General features: G+C 36.5%; 1 protein-coding gene across 12 annotated transcripts in view; it reads right to left on the reverse strand.

The window, feature by feature from the left end:
* The window catches only part of LOC132702935 (muscle-specific protein 300 kDa), a 171,410-nt gene that overhangs the window by 29,408 nt on the left and 118,455 nt on the right, over positions 1–23,547 (reverse strand). For 8 of the 12 annotated variants that reach the window (XM_060671820.1, XM_060671816.1, XM_060671815.1 and 5 more), the window contains 6 exons: positions 17,699–18,509; positions 17,482–17,640; positions 17,203–17,415; positions 16,958–17,140; positions 16,744–16,821; positions 897–15,017 (listed from right to left, as the gene is read on the reverse strand). In XM_060671820.1, coding sequence (XP_060527803.1) covers positions 897–15,017; positions 16,744–16,821; positions 16,958–17,140; positions 17,203–17,415; positions 17,482–17,640; positions 17,699–18,509 — 15,565 coding nt within the window. Of the gene's footprint in view, positions 1–896; positions 15,318–16,743; positions 16,822–16,957; positions 17,141–17,202; positions 17,416–17,481; positions 17,641–17,698; positions 18,510–23,547 lie in introns of those variants that run through there. The other 4 variants (XM_060671821.1, XM_060671819.1, XM_060671818.1 and 1 more) reach the window with 2 other exon arrangements.

The following is a 23,547-nucleotide window of genomic DNA, read 5'->3' on the forward strand; positions in this document are numbered from 1 at the left end:
GTCGCAACTTTTGTTTGTCGAATAGATTCTTTATATTAATGTTATTTATAACTTTGATGAGAAAATTTTGATTTACCTGCAAAGATACTAAGAGATATTTTTAAAAAATATGGTAAAATGCATTCATATATGGTAAGATGTATGTAAAATTGTAAAAAAAATGTAAAAAGGTATTTAACTACGTTATCGTGTTGTTGTCCATCTAGCACTTTTGTTAAAGTTCGCCTATACCTAACGATTCAAGTTTTTCTGTAATTTTTGTTTGTCTATTGCCTTAAATATAAAACAAAGTAGTATATTTATATTATTAAGTTATATAATCGATTCCTGGCTTACTTAAACATTCAAAATATCTTTAACATCTATCTATCGTCATTTTTTTTTTCAAATAATGATACATAAGTTCTTTGCAACAGTTTGTGCCGCCCTGCATGTATATAGGAGACTACTACACAAGATTCAAAATCAACTTCCGTAAGATCTGTGGCAACAATAAATGATTTATCTATGGGTATAAAGACTCCCATAAAAAGAAATGATACTAGCAACAATAAGAATAGGAAGAGTGCGATTTTAAAAGTTTCTAGAAATGTTGAATAAGTGGTTTAAAAAAAAAACACAAAAAGGTGCGAAAAAAAAAGTTGAAGGAAAGCAATTTTACAAATTGTACACATAGAACAACAAAAAATAAAACCATTGCAGAAAATATCCCATCATAGAGTTCGCAACACTACACATATTAATAAGCTAAGAATGTTAACAATATGCATATAATAATGTTTATTGCATCACATGTTACAGAGAAACAGGTAAAAAATGGTAAACATTAACGTTAGATTAGTGGAGATGTAAAACAACGAATGAAAACTCAGACAAACAACACAAGTATATTTCACCTTCTTCCGTTGTTTGTTGGACTCGGTCTCTGTAGTGGTTGATGGCTGCATTTGGGGCCCTAGAGGTTCGGATAGGGAATGGAAGGAATTATCGTCAATTAAACTATTGTCTTTGGTTTCCGTTATCGCGGCGAAACCCGAATCACTTTGGAACGATATGTCTTTAAATTGGTCTATTGATGTTTTACTTAGGTCATCCGCCACGCAATATTCAGAAAGACTGTCTTCGCTAAAATCTTTAACCGGTTCAAGAGATAAATATGTGCTTTTGTCTTTCCAACCTGCTATGCCCCCTGGCAAGTTATATATTAAAAATTCAGAATTGACTTCCTTTGAACTATCTGGATCTCCTGAATCATTTCTGGGTGAGTTTCGTCCACTGGATTTATCCGAATCGCCATCTCTGTCATTTGAGTCATCTGGCAAACTATCTATGTAAGAACTACTTTGTTCTTTCTTTTGTTGACTGAGTTCAAGGAACCACTTTTCTTCAGCGTCATCATATATTGCTTTCGTCACCCAAAATGAGTCCATTGTCAGGTTGGCAGTTAATACTTCCACCGAGTCAATTTTCTTTTTCAATATCGGTTCTTGTGGCTTCTGGTATTTAGCATACCAGTTCTCCTCAGCTTCTTCATAAACGTATTTAGAAATCCAAAATGAGTCATCAAGTTCAATATTTTTCGCTAGATGTCTTCCAGCAGTTTTATCGACCGGGGTGCTAATTTTTTTAGATTTTTTTGGGGAGAATACGTCAGAGATTTTAGTTACTATTGTTTGGATAAATCCACCCTTATCAGATTCATTAGATTTTTCTTTTTTGTGTTTGTCTTTGCGTTTTTTACTTTTCTTTGAGGTTTCATCTGCATCAGATTTCCTCGCATCAGGAATATTTTCCACCATTTGTTGAAAAGCACTGTGCTCGTTCGCAGACAATTGGTGCTCCTGTAATTCCTGTTTAATGGAATCCGTGGTCACTTCACCTTTTAAGCAGTCTATCTCGGGAACTGTCGGCTCATTCGACGCTTTATCATTTACATCACTCTTATCAGATTCATATGACTTTTGATTTCGTACCTTCTCTTTTCGTTTTTTACTCTTGCTTTCCTTACCGTCTTTGGTATTGGGTAAGGGTTCTTTGTCTTCTAGTTGAGGAGAGTTTCGTTCGTGGGCAATAAATTGATTGGAGATATCCTGTGGTTTCTGATTATTAGAGTAAGCGTGAAGATTGTCTTTATTGTTAAGAGGATTCATTTGTTCGTTGAGGTTTGCACATATATGTTGTTGAAATTTCAGACTTTCACGTAACGTTTGAAATTCACGTTGATCTTCAGATGTATTTTTGGTTATATCCTCTACCCTATATTCTGGTTCATGGGGAAGTATTTTGTCGCTAGATGATATGGGTTCGGTATCGAGGGTAGTTTCTGGTTCGTTAGCGGAGCGAATACCTTCAGAGCATGAACATTCGTCCTGCGCTGTAGATGGCAAATTGGTGCATTCTGTAGTATTCTTTTCATTTATTACAAATGGCTCTGTATATGTTGAACGTGTTTTGGAATTTGGTGACAATTCATTCAAATCTTTGCTTTTGCTCTTGAGCTTCTTTTTGTTCGTGGTGTTACCTTCTTTCTCAGATGTGCCCTTTTTGCCTGTAACAATTCCCTTAACTGAAGACAATATGGAAGTAAATACACCTCGTTTTTCTTCGCTCTCTTTATTTCTTTCAATTCTATCGATTTCAGCCTTTTGTTCACCGATAGATTCTTTTTCTGTTTTGGAATCTTCGCCACTTTCCGATTTTAGAAGTGAAGCCCATGTTCTTGATGGTGTTTGCAGCGTTGGAGGTTCTATAGGGTTAAATTTGTCATCACCTTTAATGGTAGTGATTGTCTCCGCTAAACTTGGTTCTTCTATATTTTTAGATCGTGACCTGTGTTTTCGGCTTTTGGTTTTTGGAACTTCAAGCTGTTTAGGTTCGTTTGTAGTATTATCGGTAACGGTTATTTCTACAAGCTTGTTAAAAGAACGTTGCTCTTCAGCTTGGGACGGCTGAGGCTTTTGTGCTGGAATTACCTGGGCATCAAACCTTTCGGGACTCGACTCGGCAGAATCACCAGTATCTGACAGTGCACTATATTTGTTTTTCTTTTTGCCCACCACTAGAACTTTGGCATATGTTATGTGGTCCGAGGGTAGAACTTGGTCTATTGCTTCGACGCATTCTGGCAGCACATTTTTTTCAGATTGTTTTTTTGTTGCGCTGATTTGCGAGTCATTTTCTGAGGACAATTGCTCTTCAGTGATTTGAGTTGGCTGCATTTCTCGTTTTCTCTCCTCAGTCAAGTTCATATTTTCTTTCAATTGGATGCTCTCCACGGCGACGTTCACAGAGGAATGCGTTTTTTCTAAAGATGTTTCCCTACTTTTTGATAATTTTGTAACCGTTGCGTAGGTAACTTTGTCATCCACAAGATCATAGTTTTGTTCTTCTGTAGTCGTACACTTTTCAGTCATTTGATCTAGTTTTTCAATTGAATCACTATCTCCTAATGATGCAATGGGAATTTCCTTTTGATTAGTAACATTTACAACATCAACAATTGTTTTGGCTTTCTGCTTTGATTTTAATTTTTTAGGCTGTTTTTCTATTACTTTTTTTTGCATAATTTCTTGATCCGTTTCAGGTTGTTTGATTTTTTTATCTTCTATCGTTGAAGACAAAGGAGAACTGTCTCTACTAAAAGCTAGTACAGTTGCATAAGTAATAGTTTTAGAGTTTTGCTCTAAAATGGTTGTTTCGGTGGTAGGTGGTTCTTCCGGCGCATCAGCATCCACTAATTTAACTGATTCCGACTCTTGAAATTTTATTGAAGGTTGGCACTCCCTATGCCTTTGTCTAGATTTTCGAGACCCCTTTACCAAGTTTTCTTCGGTGTCGGATACCTCAAGCGTGCCCTGCATGGATGTCGAATTTGATTTAGAGCTCGGTTTCTTTTCTCTTGAACGCACTTGAATAAAATCGTCTTTATTCGTATTAGTGTCGGCTTCATTCGAAAGTATGTCCGATACGGTGACAGTAATTTCGACAGGTACTTCCAAAATTTGAGATAATTCGGGAGCGATAAGGCAATTGGCCTTTTCAGTTTCAGGGACGTTAGAAGCAACAACATCTGCATAAGTTTTGCCTGATTTTGAAAGCGTTTGCCATATGTTTGTCGTTTCCTCCAAATTGTCAGATTTGAGAGGAGGATCGCACGCTTCAGACTGTGTATTGTCTAACTCGGTCTCGATGGATTTGTGGTCTATCGATTCTTCTTTGGGGTGCACTTGTGCAGAACCAGGAAGTTGAACTGATTCTTGTTTAATAAATTCCTGACTCGTCGGCAATTGTGTTATTTCAACTGTAGAATGAATGTCTTGTTCGCATTTGGAAGACGCTTGTTCCGATATTAACTGCGATGTTGTCAAGGATACGGTTGTAGTAGTAGGGATAATTTCAGGAGACTTGCTTGTTTGTAATTCGGAAATAATATTTTGAGGTAACAGCAATAACCGTTCCCTGTCTTCGTTCTGCTCAATATAGTTCGCCATGTGTGGTTGAGTTACCTTAGGTAATTTTGCAGCCTCAACCTCCTCTGCGACTTTAAAATTTTCTTGTGGTTCTTTGAGAATCGCATTTACCCATATATTACTAGCATGATCAGGTGGTATTTCGTATCTATCAGAATCTTCGCCAACGTCATAAACAGCTTTGCCGTATTGCCAAGTGGCCGGTTCGTAATTTTTTTCTTGGACAGGCTCAAAAGCCACATACCCAGGGTTGATAGTATTGTGTTCAGTTATAGGCACAAATTCGGCGGCATTAGGATTGAGGCGAGGGTCTTTCATTAAGAACGCGTCTGATTTGGGAACAAATTCGGTTGCTTTTTCGACAATTTTTTCGAATTCAGAATGAATTTCATTTTTAGGTTCGGCAGTAGGAATTTCTTGAATTGCAAATGTTTCAGAAGTTTCGACGTGCGAGTTATCAGCAGGCCTTTGAGGGATAAATTCAGGGGAGTCGGGCGACAAGGAATATTGTTTTTCAGTTTTATGCAATAGCGTGTCGGTTGTTAACTGGGTGCCCGCATTATCGTAATGTCTCACAAATTCTCCTTGCGTTATATTCAAAAATTCGTCAGATAACTGGGTTTCCTTCAGTGAATTCCCTTTTTCACTAATTGTTTGTTCCATATATTGCGTTGTTGCAGCAATTTGAACGCGCGATATAGGCTCGTTTTGATTTTCTTCGGGTATCTGATCTTCTACTGCAGCATTCGCTACTAAATTTTCATCTATTTCTTCAGGCGCCTTTTTTTCGTTAGGAGTCCAGACTGACTCAAGTTGTTCGGTTTTAGAGTCTATTAAATTGTTTACGTTTGGTTGATCAACATTTATTTGTTCTAGAATGGGCTCAATATGTTTTACGTCATTTTCTATTTCGCGCCTATTTACGTAGACCACCTTCTCCACAATATCAAACTCAGAACTTGACCGATGTTCTCTAGCCTCCAAGGAACTATTTTCGAAATGGTTAAGTTGAACTTCTTGTTCATCAACTTTCAATTCGTGCTTTTCTTGATTAGTTATTTGCTCCTCAGCAGTCAAAATGGCTATTGGAACTAAATCCACGCCTGTCTCAATTTCTTTAACTGTCTCCCTTTTTTCAATTAATTGATAAACTCCTGCAGGAACGACCTCCTCTGTTTCGTTAGTTTGAAGCTTTACATCTTGCTCTTCTCCTTTAGACTCAGCAATGTCTATTTCTTTAAACTTCCTAACATTATTTTCATGCCAAGAAGATTCTAAATTTAGTAATAAATTGGTTTCGTAATATACAAATTTATTATAAAAAGAGTCATATAATTCTATTTCTTTTGCATTTGCTTCTTTTGTCGACTTGTTTTCGTGCCATAATTTCTCAGCTTCTAATAGGAGGAGTATATCGTATTTCACGAGATCTTCTTCTGTATTAAGTGATAATCTCAGGCATGCATCTTGCATTTTTTCCTCAACTTTAATGATCGTGTCGGTGTTGGGTTTTTTAGGAGTGTTTGTGTCATTAGCTGGATTTTTTATTTCATCTATTGTTTTTTGTTCTAACGACATTTGCTTGTGTTTTGCTTTTTCGGCATTTCCCACCTGTTCATCTATTTTTTGCGAAAATGTCTGAATTGGATTTTGTTGAACATCGCTTTCTGGGGATAGTTCTTGAGTACTCACCAGAAATTTCGTTACTTCTGTAACGGGAGTAAATGTCTCGTAATAAAATTTTCCGCGTTCAGTTGATGTTAAATCTCCAGACAGAATATCCTTAGTTTCTGTACAACTGTGTGTAAAACCTTCCTCCCAACTCCACGCGGCCACTTCAGTGTCATCTTTCGAATCGAGAGAGATTTCAGATTTTACTACAATCGGTGTCTTTTCTGCTATGTCGTACTCAGAATAATTGATTCCTTCTTTATTCAAAGTATTATCGGAAATATTGAAAGGATGCTGAATTGATATCTCGGATGGGTCGTGGTCTGGGTGGAAACCCTCTTCCCAACTCCAAACAATGTCAGACTCGATAGCAGGATTTAATATATCGATTTCGTTCTTTATGCTAACGTTCTCACAAAGTTTTGGAGTTACAATTTTGATTTCGCTTGTTACAATTTCTAACGACGGATGTACCGTTATTTTGTTTTCTTCAGATTTTGGTATATCATCAATTGTTAAGATTTCCTCCATTTGCCGGGGCATCGTTTCAACATGCTTGGGTGCTACTATGTTTATATCCGAAGATAAAATTTCAAAAGTATCATTGATAGGGCTTTCTGTTTTGTCCTCCGCGTTTACAGCAGGTATTATTTCAGTTGCTAATCCTGTTTGCTCGTTCTTATTAGAAGGTACTAGCACTTCATCCAGAATTTCCCAGGAACTATCACCTGATTCGTCATCGACATATGACTCAGCGGTATTACTAGGCTTCGTTTCATAAGAAATTAGAATAGTTTCAGCGCAAGGTTCTTTTTCATCAGAAAATACAGGAGGTTCGTCCAAAACTTCTAGAAATGCGCCGCTAGTTTCATCTAGCGGTAACCCTTTATATTCAATTTTCTGATTCAAGCCGTTGGATATTATATTCGTGTTAACTGAGGGAAATTTATTTTTGTCATCGGAATCTGATATCGCCTCCTCGCCAATATCCTGGAAAGCAGTACTAGTTTCATTGGAAGGCAAAATTTTGCAATCTATTTTTTGTGTTTTAAACTCATTTTCAAATGTTTCTAAATCTTTATGTGTCTCATTATTTTCAACGACCGATATTTTCTCTCCCATGCAAAGTTCTTTTTCATCAGAAAATATAGGAGGTTGGTCCACAATATGTAGAAATGCGCCGGTGGTTTCCTCTAGTGCTGCAGGTTTTACTAAGTCTTTAGATGTTTCATCTATAGACTCTATTTGCTTATGGTTGACAGTGTCATCTAAAATATTCTTGCAAGTGCTACTGGCTTCTTCTACTGGCAAAGTTTTATTTATTTTTACGTGATCTTCATTTCTGTCTTTCATGTTTTCGCATAATTCTTTTTCATTGTTATCTGTCTCTTGATCGTCATCTTTAATACTAGTCGCGATAACTAATTTTCCTTTGGTCTCATCTATACTAGACGCCATTACCAAACTTTCAAAAGCTGTAGCAACGTCTTTAGTTTTGTTTAACAGTTCTTCTCTATCATCGCGGTTTGCGTTGACTTTCTTTTCTTTGCTTTTTTTCTTCTTAGGAGCAGATGGTTCTTCTGCTGCTATCACCGGCGAATCAGCAATTATTCGAATTTCTTCGGTCACTACGAAAGCAGGTTTTACCTCTTTTACTTTGGGTTGTTTTTTCTTGTGCTTTTTCTTTTTGGATTTCTTTTTATCTGGCGAGGATTCATCCTGGCTAGATTCGACAATTTTTTCATGATCGCTCTTTTGTTCTGTAATAATTTGAGGCTGTTGGAAAGAGACTTCTTGGAGTGACATTTCGTTTTCGGATATTTCCAATTCTAGGTCTTCCGTAATTTTCTTCCTGTGCTTTCCTTTGGGGCCTTTGTTGTCAAGTATCGGAACTTCTACAATTTTGGGAGCTTGGGGTTTCTTAATCCCTGTGTTGTCCGATGGAGGAACAATTTGTTTCGGTGTTTCTTTGGAACCTACGACACTTGCCCATCTACGAAGCTCGGTAGGTTTTGTTGTGTCGTCTAAGTATGTTTTTTCATCTGCGATGTTTGAAGTTTTAAAGTTTTTATCTTGTAGGACATATATTTCGGTTGATATTGCTTCTCTTGATTCGGAGGTGTTTAATGCAAGATTGATACTCTGCAAATTTTTATTGATTAATGTATTATTATTTTTTAAGGATTGGTCATCTTCAGGCAAAATATGTTCGGAATTTGTTATTTCTACAAATTCAGACTTATCATCTGCTTCTGTTTCTTCATGTTTACTTTTAATTGAACGTTTTGTGTCATTTTCAGTGGCATAAGAAGGCGAGTAATTTACAGGTTCCTTGTTTTCTGCAATAATGTCCTCCTTAGGTTTCATTTGTCCAAACGCAATTTGATCATTGTTTTTGGGCAACTCGGCTTTATTAGCTGTAATGCTGGCCCAACTGAGGGCGTTTGATTCAACATTCTTCTGAGATTCCTTAATATCCTTGCCAATCTTGTGAACAACCTCAGTATTCATTTCGGCAATCTGACTACTACTCGGTCCCATAACCCCGGTGTTTGATTCTTTGATTTTGGACTCAGTCTGTTGCTTCAGGTCCTCTTTATTACTCGGATTCTGAATTTCCAGTTTGGTTTGGTCTTGTAATGAACCAATCTTATGCAATTTGTGACCGGCTATGTTTTTTCCGTCTTCAAATTTACATTGCTCTGATGGAAGATTTGATGCTACAATGCTAGCATAACGTCTCATTTTTTTTACCTCCTGTTCTCCAGATTCTTTACTGTAAATATTTTTCACTTCAGTTTCCTCGTTCGAAGCACTTTTATCAACAGATATATTCTTCTTGTGTTTATTCTTTTTTGCTTTTTTGTGTCCATGTTTTCCATTTTCCACGCCCTTTCCAATTTCAATCGATCGGTGACTTTCTTTTGTGACATCTGATATAACCTTCTGAGCATCCATTCCTTCCGCATGTTTTTCCAAATTTTGTGTAATCATATTGTCATCTGTCATTTCCTTCTCGGAAAATATAGGTGGTTCATCTAAAATGTCCAACGAAATGGTACTGGTTTCATCGAGAGGCAAACCTTTATATTCAGTTTTCTTTTCTAATTTATCTGTTTCAAAGTCAGTTTGCGTTGAAGATGGCTCCACGGAAATATTAATTTTATTCTGTTGTTCGGTGACTTCCGTTGTCAGTATTTTAATAAATTGTTTTGTTTCTTGATCTTCGGGACAAATTTCGAACGAAGAAAACGGCTTGATGTCTACGTTAGATACTAAATCTTCAACACTAGGCCAACGTTGTAAGTTAATATCACTTTCGCCCGTATCAGCAGATATCTCCCTCGGAAGATCTAATGCTTCAACGGTAGTTTGCTTTGTTGTTCCATTTAGATCAACGATCATTTCACAGTTTTTAGTAATGTAATCCGATGGAGCGTCTGGCTTTGAGATAATTTCCGTTGCTTCAATATGCTCAGTTTTTTGAAGTATTGCTTCTGTCTCGTTATCTATAAAATTTGAAGTGCTAGTTTGATTTGCTTCGGGAACCCGGACAATTTCTTCAGACATAACAATTTCCTTAGCAATGTTCTTTTTCTTATGTTTCTTTTTTTTATCTCTTTTATGTGCTTCTTTCGGTTCTTTATTTTCTATTTTTGTATTTGTCTGTTCGAATGGAACGTCTTCTACACGTTGTTCTATGTGTTTTCTTTCTAGATCGGAGTAGTTTTGAAGATGCCTGGCCGAATCCTCTTGGAAACCTTTTGTTTTCTGAATTCCTAATTCTTGGTCGTTCTGGTTTTGATTGAGCTGTTGCAAAGACTGCAAAGACTTAGTCAACAGGTTTTCACCAATTACTGTATTTTCTGTACTTGTTTTCATTTGGTGAGTTGATTCGTTTGATATTAATCGCTTACATGCCTTTCTGGAAGGTTGGTCTTTACTTTCTAGAATTTCAATTGTGCTAGAATTGAGATTTTCAGCAATTTCTTCAGTAAGTTCCGTCCAATCGCCCGATTCCGGCTTGTGGTATATTTGCATCGACTGAGATTCCTTAAAGTCTGTTTTGTCAGTAGTTTCAATGTCTCTATTTTTGTTGGCATCATCTTGTGATTGTTCATTCTCAAAGACATTTTGCAGCAATTCGTCGCTAGGATTTGGAACAAATATAAATTCGCTTGCTAGTTCGGTGTCTTCAGAATTTGATTGCCCAATATGTTCTACAAGTTGTTCTTCTTTGATGTGGATTACCTTTGGGATTTCTTCAAAAGAAACTGATTTTTTCTTTTTCTTTTTTGGTTTCTTAATTTCTTTGCATGAGTCTTGTTGGTCGGGCATACATTTTGCTTGTTCGATTTGGGGTTCGGCATTACTAGTGGACGATACGCCTTTGAGTTCAGGTTTATACTTCTCTAAAGTCTCCGCTTTTAATTGAGTCAAGATATCATTTAAGTTATTTTCTACAGTAGATGGTTTTTGAATTTTTTCCAAAGGAGGCAATTCGGGCAAAAGGTAACAAATATCAGGTAATGGGGTACTGCCGGATACCAATTGATCCTGTTGTGTTGAGACAGGGTCTATTTGCGTATTGATTTTTAACTGGTTTTCGTCTTTTTCTTCTGATACCGTTTTATTTTTACATTCTTTAATATCCGAAGTTAGTACTGATTCTTGGATGCTAATTGTATCTTTTGCCGTTTCTTCCTTTAATAGAGTTTCATCAGACATAGTTTCCGGAATATTATTGACTTCACTTAAGACATCAGAGTTTGTGGTTGACAATGACAAATAATTTGACAACTGAAAATTATTCTGAACTGATTTCGAATCGACTTCGTCGAGTTTCGGTTCATCATTTAGAATAAATTCCGCTGGCATTCCATGGCGTTTCGATTTATCTTCATTTTTGGGTTCGATCTCAACGTTTTGTGGTTTTTCATTTTTCGTTGTTTTCTCTTTTCGTCCTTTTTTCGGTGGTCTCTGTTTAACGGAACCGAAAATCACTTGCTCGAAATTCATATCTGAATCAGTAAAATTTAATTGATTCGAGCGGCACTCATTTTCAAGAAATTTTCGTAAATTAACTTTCAGTTCTTCAAATGAAGTTTTATGAGTTTTGCTTTTTACACACGTGCTATCAATTTTAACTTCTGTGTCCCTAGGCATATCTTCTGGCCAAATATTTTTATAGTCGTGCTTTAGCGATATTTCGAAAACATCATTATTTGGCAATTTATTTGTTATAATGTCTTGAGACTTATCGATTTTTACCCGTGCGTCTTCGGCGTCTATATGCCTTACGGCTTTCATTTCATATTCCGTATTTATTACGACGTCTCTTTCGTGTTCTTCGTGAGTTTCTTGAATTATTAGACTACCTGGGTCTGTTGCTACGTTTTTATATGCTGGATCGACTGAATTTATCGTCTTGCACGATTCTTTTTCCAAGTTTTTAAGTAATTTTTCGCTCACTTGTTGCAGTTTTATTTCTGATTTATCCTTTAAAATTGTTTCGACAATATTTAGTGGCAACGATTGCTTTGCTTCAACGCCAACTTTCTCGAGTTTATTTACCAGAGTTTCGTTCATTTCTAACTGTTTCGAGGCTGTGTTTGTACTGTGTTTTACAGTTGTTTCCACTACACGTTCGGTAAGTGATGTCAAATGGTCAAATTCTTCAAATTCTTCAATATTTCCCTTTTGGATGTGTTTAATTACTTCAACAGGAGTTTGAACAAATTCCATTTTTAAAGTAACCACAGGAGACATTTTAGTTTCTTCGTGAGTTATTAATACAACCTTATTAGTAGGCTTTAATTCAAGAGACTTATGTTGATCCAGTGCAAAACACAAGTTCCGTTCTTCTTCATTAACCGGAATCGTATTCGCCGTATTCGGAATATTCTCTGAGTGTACTTCATTGGCCTGAGAGTCGACAGAAGACATTGTGGAAACTTTCTGACTCACCGGAGTTGTTTTTGATAAAGTATCATATGAATTCGAACAGTCTTCAACTGCTGCTATGTCGTTGGAAGCTTCTGCCTTCTCTTGTTTTGCTTTAGATTTCTTTTTACTTTTCTTGGGTTTGCTTTCACTTTTTGTACCGTCCTGTATGTCCACTATGTCTTGAGATTGTGCTACGATACTTTCTTTTACGGTGTGATCGACTGAGTTTATTTCAGCGAATTCAGACGTAACCGAAGAGAATGCAGCATCTAGTGGCGGTGCCTTTCCATTTGGGACCGAAAGACGCTCTATAGTCGCCTCGGACGTTGGAGTTTCTGCAAAGGGTTGATTTTCGCATTTTAAATTAGCTTTATTTTTATTCTTCTTTGATTTAATTCCCGCCGTTCTATCCATTGGGGCTAGTACTTTTTCGGCCGTTATTTCACTTTTATCTTGGGTTATTACTGTAACTTGTTCTTTGTCTAATTTGAGTGAAAATTGATCAGACTCATTCTTAGCTTTTGAGGTCAAAATTAAATTAGTGTCATCCGTAATTGCTGATGAAGGTAAAGATGTTTTTTTTTGAGAATTCTTTTTCTTTTTTCTAGTCGCCGCTTTGTCCTCTACAATTTCTTCTTTTTTCGCTTCTACACCATTTTCAGTTCTGAATTGGTTGTTATCGGTAATATGTTTGTTGCTGATTGTTTCAAGTAGATTTGTACTTGGAAGTTCAGTTACTTGAGCCTTGTTTTTATGTTTTCGTTTCTTTTTATTGGTAATGTGAAGGGCATCTTCCAAAATCGTTGGGTTGTTACGAACGTCGGCTTCCAAAGTGACTGAAATTTCTGTTGTATTTTCTTTTGCTCCGATTTCAGCAGCTAAGCTGGAAACCTCTTTTAACCCTTTAATTTTCTTATGTTTCTTCTTAAGCTTTCCTGCTGTCTTGTTAAGTTGTTCTATTGTTTTTTCGGGTTGAATTTCAACAAGGTTCTCGTTACTTTTGGACTCAACAACAGAATTTTCTAAGCTATTAATATTAAGTTCAGTTGCATTAATACCTACAGGTTCTTCTTTAACTGTCACTACTTTGGTTTCTTTTATCAGCACTTGATGTTTCTCTATCGGTTTTTTCGTTGTCTTGTTTGATAGCACATGATCCTGAAGGGCAGATATAACAGTTTTTGTTGAAGTTTTCTCTACTTCTATTTTTTTTTTATGTGACTTGGACTTCTGTAGTTTCTGTTCATGTTTTTTGTCGGATTTGTTATCAGAAAGAGAAATTTCTCTTAGAGCTTTATCAATATCATCGAGTGACAAATTTTTTGCTTTCTTGTTTTTCGACTTGGTGGGCCGATTACTTGTATATCGGGAATGGGAATAGTTTTCTATATCACTAGTGGCTTTTAAGTCTTCTGATCTAAAGGAAACGGCAGCTGCGTCGTCACCTATCAATTTGATAGGCTCTCCATGACAACTAGGCTGCTGTATGTTATCGATATCGACATACTTCGGTCGTTTATCTTTGTGATTCGCATTTTTAGGTACGACCTCCTTTACAGGAGACTTCGTCCTATATTCATAGTTCGATTGCTTCCTCGAATGAGACTGCGTTTCTTCCTCTGACGTGGCTTCGTATCCAGGCCTAGGAGATTGTTGTCTGGAAGCACAATCTATTTTCGGTTTTGACAATGTCGCGATACTGGATGGCTGGAGAGTTTTGTCACTCAATCCCTGCGCCAAAATCTGCGCGTAGGAAAAGTGCGAATGGGAAACGTCGTTTTTCGCAACTGCTGTTGTTGATTTTTCTGTACGCACTTTTACGTTCTCCTGAACTTCGGTCGTATGTACCGATTCTTGAACTTCTATTGCTGCACTCTGCGATGCATCGCCTAACTCAGTTGTTGGCCCTTGTGTTTGACCATTTTGTGAAACGCAGAAAGCTGGCTGAATAGTTGAAACTTGAGGCTGATTATGGTAAGTGCCTAAGCCAGAGCTTATCAATTGCTCACCAGAGGCTATAAAGTTAACCATGTCAGGTAACGGTTGGATATAATCAAACGAAGGAATAGGTTGCTGATAATATCCTGGTATAACATTAAACGCAGGTTCAAACTGTTGTTGAGATTGTTGATATGCATCCCAGTCCGACTGAGAACGGGGAATAATATACGAATTCGTATTTTTCGCAAGGTCGTTTTCTTGGCAGTTGGGTATCATTTCTTCTGGTTGAGATGCGTATTTACTCTCCAATCTATCACAAATATCTTCGGCTTTTACATCAGTTATTGTAAACTCTGATGGTTGCTCTTCACTGACTTCTGTCGTTTCATGTTTAACTTTCATAGTAGACTCAATTACTGGTGGTGGTGGAGTCGATTCAATAGCTTGCGAAGCTTTTTGATTCCTTAAAATTTCGGCGTAAGTTGTGGAGCCTGGACCCCACATGGGACTGTTCGAACGCTGTAAAGATCGAGGAAGATGTTGTTGAGGTGTTTCTGTCAAATATTCGGTTATTTTCGGAGTTTCCTCTGCCGGTAGCGTATAAGTCGGAGCCATTGCAACAGGTGACGAATCTTTCGGTTTAATTGTTTTATCTGGTCGCTTTTTCGATGCACGGCTCCTTCTGGGTGGAACGTTAGGTGCTAAGGTGGCAACGTTTTCTAATGTTTGCGTCACATTTTCGAATTCGTATGTAGTAAAAACATTATCCGGTTGACGTGCATCGGAAAACTGAGGAGATGTAAGTATTTCGGCTTTTTCAACAGAACTTTCCGACTGTCGCTCTTGCGACTTTGAACGTCCTGCTGTAACGTCGGCGTAACTAACCCCGAGGAGGGAGATATCGGAAGGCGATTGAATAGAGTATGGATCCATGCGACGAATGATGGCCGTGAGCCCGGCGATCCTTTGTCGGTAATCTTCGACCCGCGCCTATATACGTAGCAACAATGGAAAATATCAGTAACGCGAATAACTGACATAGTGTGAAGGTAAAACGCGCAGTAAGATGGTGGCTGAAACGCGTGTCATGGTCGTGTATATGTCGTTTTCGGGGACGAATTCGGGAGCGATAAAGTCGGTGTCGGGGTTGGTTTGACGTTTCGGTGTTAGGGAACTGTTCTAAGTGCCTGGTGGCTCGAGGTCAGGCGTGCCTCGCTGCAAAATCAATTTGATCCGCTCCTTTCGGGTGGATAATTTGTTCTGCAAAGCTCGAACGCGCTCTCTATACGCCTGAGCACCAAGAACGTGAAAGGATGGGAGTGCAGCAAAATAGTGAAGAAAAAAGAAACAAAACGATCGGTAAAAAACAAATCAAACGTAGGCAAACGATAATTTTAAAATAAACATGTCGATTGTGTTCGCTTCATCTGGCTCACCCATAACAGCAGGAGTGATAGCAACGTCCAATTGGAATTGTCGCTGTCGCTCAGCTGGTCGCATAGTTGGTGTTATTTACGATTTGTTTAATAAACGTACGCGAAAAAGTAACTGCGACAAGTCTCGAACGTTGCTAAACTCGTTGACTATAAATTGAACGAAAGCATGATTTCGAACAACGCAATGGCTACAGCAAGATTATAGAAAAAAAATCAAATATACGCTCTCTTACTGTAGCACCGCGCCATAGTTTTCAACGTGTTTAGGTGTTATGAAAGTGACTGTACCAAAAACCAAGTGTCGTAGGTGAATGAGATAGACAGTGAACACAAAACAAGTGGTTATTAAATGGTGTCAGTTTTAAAGCGTTATCGCATCTACAAGCTAAGTACGATGATAAGAAGCAACAAATTAAGTAATAAAAAATGAGGCAAGTTGAACCAAGAAATAAAACCAATAGAGCCCGGAACCAAAACAAACACAATCCCCGCTGCCGCTTGGGGAAAGGGGAGGTGGAAACACCTTGATGAACGTGTCAGCCACCTCTGCAGCGCGTCCTCGCATATAATTGTCATCAAAATGTTTCCAGGGTTTTCTTTTGGCGTCCTCGATACATTTTGGAAAAATTTCGTTTATTGTGAAACGTGTGCTTTGTGGTCGGCTCTAATTGTTGATTGAAGGGTTTGTTTTGTAAAAAGTTTTGGCATATCTACGGCTGCAGTGCGTATTGTACAAACAATGGTTGTGGCATGATTTTTAAAATTAATAACCAACAAAGCAATATAAGTAATTATAGAAGTTTTTTCAGAAAACACAAAAGCGAATCCTCGAAGAGGCGACAAATTTCATGTTGCAATACAAATATCTTGTACTTGTGTCACTAAAAAACAAAGCGGGAGTGGATATATCATTACTATTATTAAAATAATTATTGTGAAAATAAATAAGAACTAAAAGTTGAGATTTTCACGAAATTATATATTTTGACAAGACAATTGTTTCGACAACACCGTGTCTTTATCAAATGTATGTATTTGATAAAGACGAAACAATTGTCATGTCAAAATATATAATTTCGTGAAAATCTGAACTTTTAGTTCTTATTTATTTTGATAAATGGATTTTCATCAAGTAAAAGCCTTCTCGGTTCAATAATTTTTGTGGTTGAAGGAACTTTCATTTTGAGAATACGGATCTTCAAATCTGAAAGATTAAGAAAATCATGCCACGTTCATCTGGTCCACACAAGAAAAACCTGTGTTAATCGTACACGACCTACCTCTTGGTCTCTAGTTGCCTGATCCCGATCTTGGGGTTTATAATTGGGCGCGGTGGCAATGCGAAGTTGCTGCTCCACCTGGAAAAAATAAGATATTTTACGAAAAAATTCGGAATGCCTTTATTTGTTTTTAAGATCTGAACGAAATTGTTTTTATCCACAATTCTGACAAATTTGTATTCATGTGTAACTTAAATTGAATAACAATACTCACCTGGACTATTTGCTGTCTGAGATTCTGCACCTCCAATTGATACTCCTCGACCTGGTTGACAGCCTTCTCAAGTTGCGAAATTTGATCCTTGATAGACGCGTTCAAACCCTCGAGTTCTTTTATTAAATCGTCGGCGGACTGAGTAATTCTCGTATCGGCCTCGATGCCTGAACGGAAATGAAGCTAAGAAAACAATTTTTACTTTAATAATATAGAACCCGATATGCAAATAGTATCATCCAGACCTCTAATTTTTCGATGGACAACGAAATTTTAGTCTTTTGAATATGGATGTCAGCAAGCATTTTTTCCCGCAGCGCATGTTGGTCTCTCAACGGCTTCTTCTTGTTTTGAACCGATTCCAAAGAGTTTTTGTTTTTTTCTATCCACCCTCGCACTTCTTTCATCTTTTTCTCGCATTGCTCCCATTCTTCGGAGGTTTCTTGTAATAACGCATGCTAAATTATAAAGTTCGTTGAAAATAATAATACAAACAAGACCCATTAAAGAATATGTATGTTTACCCTTTTCAAAATTTGAGCTTCCACATCGGTTTTCACTTCTTCCGCGTGTTCCATTTTTTGAGGAAGGTCTCCCGTTGTTGTCACGTTGCCGATATATTCCAGCTCTTTGGCCATATCGCTCAAGTTTTTGGTAGCACTTTTGCAACTCTTTACCGCGTTCTAATAGCATTAAAGGTTATGTAAAAAATCACTAGCAAACTCCAATTTAATAACTTACCGAATAGTCGTGTAACTTTTGCTTTACGTCCTGCAGGGAACTGACCTTTAGAGGATCTTTTAAAAATTCGCGTTTCTCGTCGACCCATTGGACCAGTTGTTGGTACAATGCAAGGAATCGCTGCCAGGCGTCCAGAATTTCACCGACTTGCTGACGTTTGTCCTCTAATTCCGATTTTACCTGCTGCACTTGGTCGGTTAAATTGTTTATCGTCGATTGAACGATATCCTGCTCTTCTTGATTCTTGGATTTGTCGATAATCGTTTGTCCATTTCGTTTAACATTTTCAAGACGATCCAAAATGGACCCCATTTCAGATTGTATTTGCTGCAACTGCTCGTGCAGCTGTTGAGGTGCCACTGATCTGTCTTGGACTTTAAGCTCGGTTTCCTTAATCCAATTCTGAAGTTCCTCCACATCATTGACGTAGTCGGAGCGCAAAGTTCTGGCCTTTTTGAATTCCCTATCTTTTTCGTCCATAGCTGATGTAATGCTTTCGCTTAATAACTCCAACTGATTGAGTTCTTGGGCGATGTCCGATGGGATTAAATGCTGCGCGTCTTCGTATTTTTTCTTTATTTCCAAAGACAACTGCCTTGCGTTGCTTACCTCGCCGGCCACTTTAACTTTGAGTTTATCTAAGTCGGACTCGGTACGCGGAACGTCTTCGTCGAATACGTAGAACGAGGTAACCTTACTTTTCAAATCTACCAAGTCACTCTTCTTTCTGGTGATATCCTGAAGAGCCGCCTCTATTTCGCTTAAATCTTGATTTACTTTGTTGTGTTTTTCACTTAGGTTTTCGAGAAGCCTGAAACAATGATTAAAGGGAATATTAGATAGTAATAGAGCACGTGTTTACAGTATAACAAACAATGCGATTCGTGTTCTTAAATATAATCTGTATACGCTGAAGGTTTTTTAAAAAACATATTGGTTCGAGTTTCGCCCGATCTATTTTTAAACCTCAACTTCACCCGATGGCTTGCAATGCGCCAAAATAACAGTCGTAAAAATCAGTCTGAGAAAATGCTAAATAGTGTTAAGGTCGCGGAAAAAACAGAAGGCATAGTTGCTTAAAACTCACACTAAAGAAAAATAAAATAATTATATAATAAGATATTTTATAATAACATAAGATAACAACTTAATTTTAAAAATTTAAGCTTTCATTAATAAATCATCAGGACCCTTTATAATCATTCTAGCCAATTTAATAATAAGTCACAATTCATGTTTCAAAAAAATTGACCAGGAATTAAATCATTAATAATAAATGAAAAAATGCCGCAGGGTAATAAAATTAATTGTCCAACAAAATATGTAAGCATGATTATAATGTTTTAAAAGTTAAATTAAATATTTATAAAAGTTTGGAAACCCCCAGAAGCTATATCGTGTTATCTTCAACTCATAATTATATAAATGATTACAAGCACAAAAAAGAACAGAAATTAGAAGTGTTAGACTACAGACTGCTCAATATGTAATTATAAAGGCACATCATTATTAATTTTTTGTAATAAGTAGCAGAGTTGATATAACTTATCTCAATATTTCAGTTGTTATTTTCCTAAATCACTAACTTTCTCGGAACTTCGTATTATTTTGTGGACGTGCCACTATTGCATCAAGTGAGCGATATTTTAATGCTTAACACTAATGGTTTTAACCAAACAGTATGGTTATATTAAACGTTTTATTTTATTATTTTTTGTACTCAAAATCAAGTCAAGAATCATATAAGAAACATCTACAACATCTCAAAAGGGGCTCATAAAAATTATTTTTGATTTCTAATTTTGGTCTATAGTTTATAATTGTAGATATAATTAAAACATATTGATGTTAAAATTGAGAACGGCAAATGAATTTAATAATATCGCCACAGATTTAATGAGACCGGTCCTGCCCATAACCTCCGATTAAATTGCGAATTGATTTTTTTCACTTGCTGCCGCACTGAAACCCAACACTTGGGGGAGCATATAACATTCACCTTTTTCATTCACGGCTTCCGGTAAAATATCCACACCGAAACAGAAACAAAAATATCACTGATACACCGCGCGGGACTTCCAAATAAATACCGATCCCTCGCAGTCGAAAATCAACGCAAAAATTTAAATTTTAAGGCACTGTGTTGTCGGCGGAGAAAATTCTTCCCCCAGAATCGTTTGAAGGGTTTAAAACCGGTACCAGGCAGTGTCGAGTGATAAAATATCCCCCTCGTCTCACTAATCGCGTTTCTATCTATCCAGCCATCCAGTTGATTCGCTTTTCGCTTGCGATGTGAAACGCGCGACGACGTCGAAATGTTTTTGAGCGTCGGGGCGCCTGCGCTTGGTTGGTCGGCGACCGATCAGGACACGGGACGTACGTATTTGCGATTTTCTGCTTTGGCGGAAGGGAAAGTATTGCGATTTTTGTCTGGGACGCGGGGTAATAATTTTGTCACGTTCTCCTAATTTTTGGAATAGTTCAGTTAGCTGTATTTTAACGGTATTTGTTTGCTATGTCGTTTGTCGCCGGCCGGCCTTTTATTTTTCCGAATTAAAAAATAATTTGCGAATTTTTGCATTTTTAAGGGTCACCTAGCGCTAGGTGACATCTATATTTAGGTGCCCAATTTCGACTACCTACCTTCACTAAGTAATTAAATACAACTTTAAAATTGTGTTAAAACTGTCTTAATTTTTTTTTTTTGCGTTTTTTGAGGAATATCTCGAATTATTCATTCGATTTTAATATTAACGACTGTGTCAGTAATGCTGAGTAATTATTGGTTACAAAAATAAGGACTCTAAAGACAAAGAGCTTGGTATGCATGACAGCGTTTTCTATTATTCTCCTTTGGAGTTTCTGGTAGAAAAAGATTATTATATTGCAATTAAGTTGCACTTTTCTTAACTTTGTAACATGCTTAATGGATGTTGGTAATATTAAGAGATATTTGTTTAGAACATTTTTTTAAAATTTAATAAGTAACTGAAGAAGCAACACGAAACCCAATCCAATTAACAGGATTGGAATATTACTGTGATGTGCTGTTGGCTATTTTCTCAAAAAGAAGACGCGAGATCTAATTTGAACTAAGCCGAAATTCGGTTAGTGTGTAGTTGAGACAGTTTTAAATAATGATAAATATGAGAAATAGAATGGGGACTTACTAAAAAACGATTACCACCATCAATTTACTTATCTGATGATCTGTTAAACTGCTAATTAATTGAGCAAAGGTTAAATTAGGACAAAAAAAGGAGAAATAAGTTTGAGTGGTGTTGCCGATATCATTAAAAAATAAGACATGGAATTAGTACAAACCTCAGGGTTAATATATATATAAACTAAACTTCAAGGAGTTACGGCCCAATATTCCTTAATTTTTATATATTGTTACTATTTTGCTAGTGCCTCAGTGTTTTGTTCAAATTAATATATGTATGGTACAGGTACTTACAAAATTTTACTTTTTCATTTAAAATAATTGACTGTTCTTTCTCATCTGCGAATCGATTTTGTTAAATCATTTATTTATACGGTTAAATCGTGACATTAATCATTTTTGAAGCATTCATATGTCAAAGTCAATCGAACCCTTGGCTAGATTCCGCGTTTTGTTGCAAAATCACGTGCTGTGTTTGCATGTTCTAAGAGGAAAAAATAAAAAAATCCTTACTGCGAATTCGGTTTCAATTAACGCTACTTTCAATGGGACTCAAGTCGCGTCCACGTCGGACAACAAAATGCTAATGCAAATACTTGATAGGGGCCAACACCTCTTGAATATCTTATGTTAAATATTAAATACAAAAGTCATCTGGAAACAAAGTTTTATTCCATTTTTTTAAAATGGAACATCCTGTATATTATTACATTTTTTGATTCTACTTAATTCTAATAATGGTTGTTGACATATTTAAGTTTTTATCTCAAATATGTCATTTGCAGGCGCTAAGAAAAATATGAATTTTTCCTAAAATGAAATCTTTATTTTTTAATTTGGGTTTAAATACCTCGTTGATAAGAACCTAGTTTAATAGGTTTTTTATAATATTTTGATAACTAATAATACAGGGTGTTCAAAAAGTAAGATAAAATACTAAATTAAAAAAAAATCCAAAAATCATTTTTTTTTTAAAATGGATACCCCAAATTTAAAAATTTTATGTTCTTTTTCTTTAAAAATAAAAGTAGGTATTTTATAAGGTTGTCTATGCTGAAAATGTATAGTTTTTCATTTTGAAAGTGACTTAAGTCCACTTTAATTTGAAATACTTAAGGTTTTGCGTTATTGCGTTAAATCGCATTTAAGGGATTTAATTTTATACATCCTATTAAAAAGTTGCTATTATTAAGTGTATAATATGACCTTGCTTTTCTTAAAAGGACTTAGGTCACTTTCAAAATAAAAATTTGTCATTTGTCATCTGTCATTAGGTAAAAATGAATGCCCTAATATTTAAAATTTGTGGTCTATGATTTGCACATCATTTCCCATCGATAGAATTTTTAACCACATTAAAGATATTTTGATGTTTCTGTTTTGTCCTCCACATATGTCACGATATGCATTGATGCGTTTTGATGATAATGATGGGTTTTTAGGTGTCTGAAGAGGAATGAAGCCTCTTCTTGATACTCGCTCTTGATCTTGTTTCAAAGCAGTTCTGCCGATTCTGCTAGCTTCAAATGAATATCATGAATCATCATCAATCATGAATATTTTTCTATAAGTCCATTCATTAACTGCTTTTAAATTATTTTCTTCACAGTGAAGCTCATAAAAATTAAACATTTTTTTTTACAGTCAGTTCAGAATGAAGATATTTTCTGTCGGGATTATGGTCCCTAGTATAATGGGATTCAAATTTCGGGAAATATGTTAATATGGTTTTGAACAATCAAATTTGCTTCATCACTTATTGTTCACCACGATCCAGGCAAACGCCCACGTAAATCGTTGCCAATGTTATTAGATTTTAATACACATTTCAATCGTCCTGCGCTTATTTGAAAAGTATCTAAAAAGATTTTTTTACTAACAGCAATTTTGCCTGTTTTAGAATTTAACCAATTCGTAAAACTCTCATTTCTTCTTTTTATAACACTGCGTCCGGTCGCTTCGTATAGCAATGTCTTCTGAGTTCCAAAACATTTCAAAAATACGTTTTCTTTCTGTTTAATTTAAATTTTTTAAGCAGTTATTTTGAAAAACTTTGGCGGAAATAATTTTTTCCGATTGTGTATCGTATCTTTTCTCTGAATTCCGTTTAATTTTACACATTTTCTGCATATATAAGGTTGTTCGGAAAGTCATTTCGTTTTTTCCCGTCAGAGGAATTAATTACGTTTTTTCGAAACCAACTTCACACTTAAGCCGCATAACCATTATATGTCTTGAGAGCTGATATTGCAAGGCTTGTGTGTGAAAAAGTTCTATTAATTCTACGCAGTAGTTTTTGGTTGGTGCCCTTTTAAATATGGAGATCAATAAGCAGCATTTTCGTCATATTTTACTTTTTTACTTCAGAAAAGGTAAAAATGCTGTCCAAGCGAGAAAAAATTGACGGATGTGTATGGAGAAGGCGTGTTAACAGTACGCCAGTGCCAGAACTGGTTTGCAAAATTTCGATCCGGCAATTTTGATGTCGAAGATGCACCACGGTCTGGAAGGCCGGTCGAAGCTGACAAAGATGCGATAAAGGTATTAGTTGATGCAAATCGGCGAATAACCACACGAGAGATCGGTGAGAGATTAAATTTGTCGAATTCGACTGTTTATGGCCATTTGAAAGGCATGGGCTTAACCTCGAAGCTCGATGTGTGGGTGCCCCATGTCCTTACGG

Source organism: Cylas formicarius, unplaced genomic scaffold (genome assembly GCF_029955315.1).
Source record: "Cylas formicarius isolate icCylForm1 unplaced genomic scaffold, icCylForm1.1 PGA_scaffold_6__28_contigs__length_40554024, whole genome shotgun sequence".
In the NCBI taxonomy this organism is placed as follows: Eukaryota; Metazoa; Arthropoda; class Insecta; order Coleoptera; family Brentidae; genus Cylas; species Cylas formicarius.